Source organism: Mus caroli, unplaced genomic scaffold, assembly GCF_978045245.1.
Source record: "Mus caroli unplaced genomic scaffold, Mus_caroli_1 scaffold_11, whole genome shotgun sequence".
Lineage (NCBI taxonomy): Eukaryota > Metazoa > Chordata > Mammalia > Rodentia > Muridae > Mus > Mus caroli.
Genome location: NW_028227266.1, coordinates 3932862 through 3941434, shown reverse-complemented (window position 1 = coordinate 3941434; position 8573 = coordinate 3932862). Strand labels below are relative to the sequence as shown.

General features: G+C 39.9%; 1 protein-coding gene across 3 annotated transcripts in view; it reads left to right on the top strand.

Annotated features, from left to right (window-relative positions):
* The first annotated feature begins 2 nt into the window (after positions 1 to 2).
* Positions 3 to 8573, top strand: part of Dync2h1 (dynein cytoplasmic 2 heavy chain 1) — a 265134-nt gene continuing 256563 nt past the window's right edge. For 2 of the 3 annotated variants that reach the window (XM_085844392.1, XM_085844391.1), the window contains exons 1-2: positions 3 to 3462; positions 7259 to 7726. In XM_085844392.1, coding sequence (XP_085700518.1) covers positions 7532 to 7726 — 195 coding nt within the window. In that variant the 5' untranslated portion in view covers positions 3 to 3462; positions 7259 to 7531. Of the gene's footprint in view, positions 3463 to 4882; positions 4931 to 7258; positions 7727 to 8573 lie in introns of all 3 variants that reach the window. The other variant, XM_085844390.1, reaches the window with a different exon arrangement.

Below are 8573 nucleotides of genomic sequence, written 5' to 3'. Positions count from 1 at the left end.
GACGCAGCAAGGAAGCTTGCAGGGCCTGGAGCGGTCTCTGTACTTTCGGGTTTTTGTCTCTGCAGGTGGAGCCTGAGTCTCCCGAGTGTTTCTGGCGGGTTTCCAGCGGGAAGTTCTTTATAGAAATCATAAACGCCCCACAGCTGGCGAGCGAAGTAATCTGGTGAGGAGCCATGTGTGAGTGTGCCCACTCCTGACGTGCACCGTCTCCAGTTTTTCGGGTGTTCTTGGTGGGCCTGAGATCAGCTTCTCACGCTCCTTGTCCTTTTTCCCCTCAGTTTATGGCTTCCTCCTGTGCTGAGGCAACGCCTCCATGTTTTACTTCTGAGGAACTCTCCTCTTGGATAAGAGAGTGGGAAACGGACTAACTTATTACAGAGGATTTGGGGAACTGTTCTAATGGCTGCTCTGAAGAAACAGTAATCACGTCACTTCTAATGGAAATATTGTTTATAAGAAAGGTTTGCTAGGTAAAGTTATCTCATAGAAGATTCTTAGTGAATGAAGTCCATGTTTGTAACCCAACTGTGACAGAAGACTAAGTTTCTTTAAATTCTATCCCTGTGGTTCTGTGACTGCATCGTGGGACCCTAATCTAGTCAAGGAGAAAGAGAAAAAACGGTTGTTGTAATGAGTCCTGGATACATAATATGCCCTGGAATTCACAAGTTTCCAGAGAGAGGACATTTCAATGTTTGGTGCATATAGTTAATTTTTTTTAACAGTGAACATAATGTTCAAACCTATAACCCATTCAACTCTATTATAAACAGTTCACGAACCATTGTTTTTACATGAAAATTACAAAATATAAGCTCTAAAACAGAACTCCCTACAGGAAGTAGACAACTGAAAGATGAAGGGTTTTTGTTGTTGTTGTTTTTTATATATGTATTTATTGTGGGGGCACTTGTGTGCCAGTGCTGGGATGACAACTTGAAAGTTCATTTCTCCATCAATCTTGTCACTCTTGAGGTGGAACTCAGGTTGTGAGACTTGGGAAGGGACATTATGTCTGTGTACAGAAGCACCTAGTTATGTGATTTAATTTTTTCTGCTGCTTGTGATAGTTCTTGATTTTCTATATAGTCAATAATGAGAAGCTATGAGGGTGCTGAGTTCTTTGTTATGTGGTCTAATTTTCTTTGACTAAGTCACAAGAAGGAAAGGAAAGGAAGTAGTATTAAAACAGAAGGATATTCTGGTTTAGATTCTAAGGTACTCATCAACTTTATGAAGAAACATTTCAAAAATGCATTTTAGCCATCTGTTAGTAGAATGGCACAACATATATACAGATTAAGCACACAAGGCTGAAACAGGTCTATTCATTTAACAGTTTGATGATTTACATATTTCTTAGGTTTAGGGATTGTAGAATGAAGAAATGGAAAACAGGACTTTTAAAATAGTTATATCTGAATTAATGTAGCCAAAAATAGTCCCAGAGATGTGCTAATTATATATATATATATATATATATATATATATATATACACACGCACATACATATATATGTATATATTCATATTCAGTATAGTTTATATTTTTCCTTACAGCTTTAAAAATAGGAGTTTTCTACACTTGTCAAAAATAAGCAAGCACTGGAGGCACAAAAGAATTTATGGGTTGCCCATGTGATTGTTGTACTGAATCCATTTGTTTTCCTTTCCAAAAGTTACTGTTGTTTTTTTCAAACACTGTAAGTCAAAATTTTATGAGATATTTCCATAACCATAAACCCAGAGAATGAGTTGTCAAATCAGGACTTTGTTTTTGACATTTCAAGAAAGCACTCAGGAACTAATATTGAAGAGTAATACAGAGATACATACTAGGTAACACATGCTCCCTGTTCTACTCATCCTATAGCAGTGTACTGGACCACAGCCATTGTATTGGCCTTGTGACTGGATTTTTGTGGGGCAGACTGACATTGAGTATCATCATCACAATGGTACCTATGAAATGATAACAGTGAATCCTGTGCTAGTGGTTAAAGTTTCTTTCCTGAATTGATATATCATTCCTGTTCAAGTCCTAAGACTACCTGAAGTCCCTCGTAAAGAAATGTGTATTATATAGAACCAGGCAGAGAGGGGCACTGCTGCAATATGATATTTTACTGAATTTTGCTCAAGGTGTTGAGAAAAATGTGTTCATAGAACAGATTTAAAGGGGCAATAAGGAAAAAACTCAGGAGTGGTGGTATATGACTTTGTTCACCCCAGGTTGGACACCAATGACAGATCAAAGACACAATTCCACCCAAGTCTAGCTTAATGAGCCAAAGGGTTTACTGAAGTCACTTATAGAACATAGGTGACTGAAAGGACTGTTCCACAGCTGCTTTCCTTGTAGGCAGCTCTGCAAGAGCCACCTCACCCCAGCAGCCTTGGATTCCCTATGTAGGCTGGGAGAGGCTTGTGAGTCTGGTACATTTCCTGGGCTTCCTGGGGCTTGTAAGTCTCACTCTTCCTCAGAGGAGAAAGTGTTTCAATTCAGAGGAAATAACTACATAATAACTGTTTGCTTCTTAAACTGTCACTGTGCCAGATGGAAATTTCCAAGTTCAGTTGTAGTTTCTCACAAGTCTACAATTTCTCACCCTTTCCTCTCAATGGCTTCTAAAACAGCTGTGGAGTCTGTCATCCCAGTTCTTGGGAAGTGAAGAAGGGAGACTGAAGCTTAAAGCCAGCCAATGATACTTTGGGAGACCATGTTGTGTAGCTGTGTTTTTGTTTTTTTTTTCAAGGAGGGAGGAGGAAAGCTGAGGAGAAACTTAGAAGGCAGGTAATCAGAAGACTTCCAGGGGCTGTGTGCAAGTTGTTCAGGAGCTCCAGGGATGCAGCGTATGGAAGCCATCAACAATGCCATTGAGTAACCTTTGTTCCTGCAAGTGACCTTTCATCCACTATTGGTTCACCAATATGGATTTGGTTCTTCAGTCTGTTAATCAGTGCTTTATTTGGGTTTATGGATTTTTGTTCACATCTCTTCCAGAAAAGTTACCCATTAGACTGTCTTAAAAATCAACAAAACGGGAGACTATTTACTACAACCACTACCACTATTACCACCAAACCCATATTGGCTCACAAATTTTATGAATGAACTATACTAATATAATGCAGGAATAATCTGAGAAATGGTTTGGGAATGACAATTTTAATCATTGTAGTTTTCCTAAAAACATAAATTTATTTCATTTAAAAACGTATACATTATTTATTTGTCTGCCATGCCATATATGTGGAGATCAGAAGGTAGTGTGGGGGAGTTGGTTCTTGTTCTTTCTAACTTTCCTACTATGTGTGTTCTAGGAATTGAACTCAGGTTGGCAGTCTTGGTGGTACCTTTATCTGCTGAGCTATCTCAATGGCCAATAAAAAAAATCTAAGTTCTTGTGAACAGTAGAAAAAATGAAATTTATAAAACAGTGAAGTACAAGAAGAAAGAGTGGTAAGAATTACATATTTTTGGAAAGATTATAGCTCCTAAAATTCTGAATTTGAGACTTTGGTTAGAAAGTTAGGGCTTGCACATCAGTTAACCATTGACTCAGAACATTCAGTATGAAACCAAGAGGAGCAGAGCCAGATTACTTACAGGAACGATAACTGCATTGCAGTAGGTTTAGTGAACGTATTTCCTAATGTTATAAAATCTCAAATTTCTGACTAGATTAAGCATTTCAGTAATGAAAGATGCCAAGCTGATGGCTGAGAAGTGAGCATGGAAGCCTAGCCTCTTTTCCTTTAAATTTATTCTTAGCTACTTGAATGAGTAAGTTGATAGGGAAAATATTTTGATGTTCAATTTTCATAGTAGTAGGGTGTGATGTCAGACAGTTATTTTATCACATAATCCCCCCAACCCCTGCAAAAAAGATGCTAGGCTATGAAGCAGAATGCTCTACTTTGGTTGCATGTTATTCAATGGTAATTATGTATAAATAAAAATGGATCTAGAAATAAAGACCCCAAATAACCACTTTGTGAACCTTTTTATTTGCTATAGTATAATGAAGCTTTGGCACTTTACATCAATGACTAGGCATTTTAAAAGGGGCATTAAAACTTACATTGTTTTCACGTAAAAAGTAAGCTAGATCATGCTTGCAGTTAAAAGTAACAACTGTTGAGGCCTCTCAAAGTATTCAGCATCAGAGAAGGAAAATGAATTAGTATATTTTGAGATTTCTTGCTAAAAGGCTTAACACAATATATGTTGTTGTTGTGTGTATGTATGTAAAGACATGGTAAAAAGAATGTGTAGGGGTTAATACTCCCTTTCCACTATGAGTTCCAGGGACTAAACTCTGGTTGTACATGAATGCACCAAGATACCTTACTAGTACAACACTATTTTTGCCATCATACTTCATTATCCAAAAAAGCACAACTGAAATCAAGTCTTTATCTGGAAAGGTGTTTTGCAGTAAGTTGGTGTATGCACAAGAATTCTTTAAGCCAGCACAATGGAACTTTACACCCAAGACACTGGAGCCTGATACCTCACATGAGTTAGTGAATGGCTTAGGGAAAAGGCATTGTGCTGGGTGGACATGCTGGCGGGATAAGCAGCAGGAGGTTATGCCAGAGCAGCAAAGCAGCTCAAAGTTGAGTAGCTTAAGAAAACACATTTCTTGTTCCCGTGACTGTCAGAGGACTTCTGGGGCTGTGCTCTTTCAGAGCAGCTACTGTCTGGAATATCAGTAGTTCCTGCCTGTGGCAGAACAGAGGACTTCACTTGTCCACTCCATAAAGACCTTTTCTCTTTATTCTGAAAGACATCAGGTGTAGCAGTTATTAGGATATCTCATATGTGCTATAGCTTCCCTCATTTCATAAACGAAGTGTGACTACTTGTCCATTTACAGGTGGACATGGTCATGTGACATGCCTGGTCAATAAAACATGGGAAAGAGGTATGTAGACCTGTAGGGTGGCATGGTCAGTTCTTTTTCTTTTGAAATTATCTTTTTTGCTAATTTGCTTCTCATTTTGAGACAAAGTCTCACTCTGCAAATTACTCTGGAACTTAATGTATAACCTAGGCCAGCCTCAAACTCAGTGATTCTCCCAATTAACCCTCCTAAGTACTAAGGTTACTGCAGTGAGCCACCACACCCAGCTCAATAAAAACATGGAGTCTTAGGATCATCCTGTACCTAGTGGCCTGCCCATTCAATGGCCGGAACCCCATCTCACATTTCCTTGATTCCTCTTGTGCATTTTCATTTATTTACTTTTGTAATTGAGAACAGTTGAACGTCCTCTTTTCCTATTCTCAGATCTTAAGGTTCACAGAGACAGAAGGGCCGTTTTTCCAATTCTGAAAGACTGTAGTTTAGGAGACACTGGTTATTGAGTGCAAATTTAAAAACAAAACGACACACACAAAATACAAAACAACAAAAAGCCCCAAACTAATTTTTAAAAAATATATTTTAGAATGGCAGTTTAAATCAGTGCGGACAGATGAAAGGCTAAACCTGATACTTGATTGTAGTTTGCACGTGCAGTGAAAAAACTAGAGCTGAGCATCAGAAGGAAAGATGCACGGATAGAACGTGCTCTCAGCACGTCCAATCGATGAGTGCAGGAATCAGCCTGCAGGCCCCAGAGATCCTACTTCAGGTGCGCACTCAGCGTGAAGTGGTTGCAAGAGGCTGAGTTGAGTCTTTGATGGATTTTGGGAGTAACGATCAGTTTAGTAGTTTCCAATGAGGGAAATGATGAAGCCTCTTGTCCTCATCTGTGATTTTCTCAGTGTCTCTAGTTAGTATTAAACTAATCCATCATTTTGTTTATTTTGGCTATTTAGAAATTTGCAGGGGCTGGAGAAATGACTCAGCAGTTAAGACCACTGGCTGCTTTTCCAGACAACCCATATTTGATTTCCAGCACCCACATGACATCTCACACCTGTCCATAATTCCAGTTTCAGGGGATCTGGCAAAATACCAATGCACATGAAATATTATAAATAAATCATTAAAACATTACTGTGGTAGGGTAATTGTGGCAGACAACCACAAGTAATAGTTTAGCATCCCTGCATTTGGATTGTATTATAAATCTTCATCCCTTATTCCCCCCCCCCCCAATAACGAACTTGACAGCTCATCTCCTTTACCTGCATGTGCACTCCCCAGTTTATAATGCTTCTAGCAACCTCAATCCTGCATCTGGCTACACATTCACTGCTCTCTGGATAAAGGTAAACTTGTGCTCTTCTGAAATATCATACAGGCAGTTTCCATTCAAATAGACTCCCAATATCTCCAGGTACAAAGAATAGAGGGCCCAACTAACCTGAACTGGCTTTGGTATGCTCTGTTAATGCTTAGGAACAATCTCCTATTTACATTCCTATGCCTATGCCATTGGGCATGCATATGATTAGAATTTGATGCCTTGTGGGAAGGGACATGCCTTGGAAAATAACGATGCCTGAATATACTAATCAAAAATAGAAATCAAGGCAAAACATGAACCTTAATAAACAAACTCCTTCTACTAAATCCCATACAAAGAAGCCCTAAAGAACAATCTATGTGTGTAATCAGAATTGTGGCCCAATGTCAGTCTTAATAGTGTTATCAGTTTCTTACTTTGCTGCTTTTGTGGATCTTTCTTTGGGCATCCTTATTTTAACTTCTTTGGATAAAAGACCAAGAACCTAGAAACACCTGCCAAATGGTAACATATGACTTAAAAGTTTTACTAAGATTACTAAAACCAATGAAGACAAACCCAACGGTAGTAAGTTAAGCTACCCTGGAAGGAGCAGATAGCTTGAAAGAATAAAGAAATACAGAACTTTCTAACAAGTTGTTTGCTTGCTTGTTTTGATTTATTTACTTTATATGTATTTATTTTATGTGTTTGTGTGTTTTGCCTGCTTGTATGTATGGGCAAAGTTCAGAAGAGGGCGGAGCGTCATCCCCTCCCCTAACTGGGGATAGGAAAGCTTAGACACCACGTGTGTGTATGCAGAGAACTAAAAAGAGCAAAAAAGTGCTCTTAATCGCTGATGTACCTCTCCAGCTCCACTGACTGTGACACAGGGCGTCCTTATGTCCCCAAGGCTGCCCTCCAACTCTCAGGATTCTAATGTTTTAGCATCCTGGATACTCTGGCTACAGTCGTAGACCATCATGCTTGGATAAATGGTGACTTTTAAATAGTAATACTCTCTTTTAAAGGCTCATTGCAACTTTGTTGTAAACTCCTAACTCCCCATTTCACAGATATCGACCCTGATACTTGGTTGTGGTTTGCAAGAGAAGTGGAAAAACGAGAGCTCAGCATCAGAATGGAAGATATAGGGATAGAAGGAGCTCTCAGCACATCCAATCGATCAGTGCAGGAATCCTCAGCCTACCTTGCAGGCCCCTGATGTCCTACTTCCGGTGCGCGCTCAGTAGGCATGAAGCGGTCGCCATAGCGACGGAGCGTGGCAACTGCGGAGTGTAGTGGAGAAGCCACTGAATCTCTCCAGGTCCCTTTCTGTCTCCGCGGCCATGGCAGGAAGCTTCGGAGATGTCCGCAAACTCTTTCTTTTTACGACCACCCAGAATTACTTCGGGCTGAGACCGGAGCTCTGGGATCAGCCTCCGTTGAGCAACTGCCCGGAGGTGAACAACTTCTTGGACGACGGGAACCAGATGCTCCTTCGGGTGCAGCGGTCCGAAGCTGGGCTGGCCTTTTCCAACACGGTAAGGCGATGGTGCGGCCTCCCCTATCCCTCGTGCCCAGGTTGGGCCTCGTCTCCCTCCCCTCAGGTCCCAGGTCCTCATGCTAGGCCAGCCTTGCCCAGGAGCCCCGGGGCTCAAATTGTTCCTCCCTTCGTATAGTAGGAGTTTCCCTGTCCACACATCTAAATAGGAACGAACCGTAGGCACCTCAGCTCTTTCTTTTCAGACAGTCTGGTTCTTCCGGGCTGGCCTTCAATTCTGAGCCTTTAGCAATTTGGCTGCATAACTGTTTAAGACATCTGTATTCTCAGCTTCCTTTGAACTGGAGCTTGGCCAGTGTAGTGTGAACACAACTAATATGTTACATAACTGAGTGTACTTATGTTTTCAAACTTGATAAACGCTAGTCCTTGAATTTCACATAATTTTCATCCTCGTAAGAGATGACAATTTTACAGTAAAATGTCTGCCTCTTTCCTGTGACAAATTATTTTAAAAATTAGGATAAAAGTGCCATAAAACATTGTAAGGAGAGTAAGGTTTATAAGTCTTTAATTTATTGGCTTTCTGGAAAAAGGAAAGAGGAAAAAAGTCTGTTGAGTGTTATACTTTTTGGCTAATAAATTGATTATTATAAATTAACATCTTTAGTATTGATTTAGTACATTCCTGTGAAGTCAGTTTATTTCACCTTTTGGTTATTTATTTACGTTTGATACAGTCTAGCTTCCTAGTCCAGATTGTTATTGACCATGTCATCCTTTGGTCTTATCCTCCCCAGTGCTGAGAAAACAGCCATGCACAGCAAACCCAGCTTGTGTACCATTTCTAATACTAAGTTGATGTTCAAACTCTACAAACAATTTTG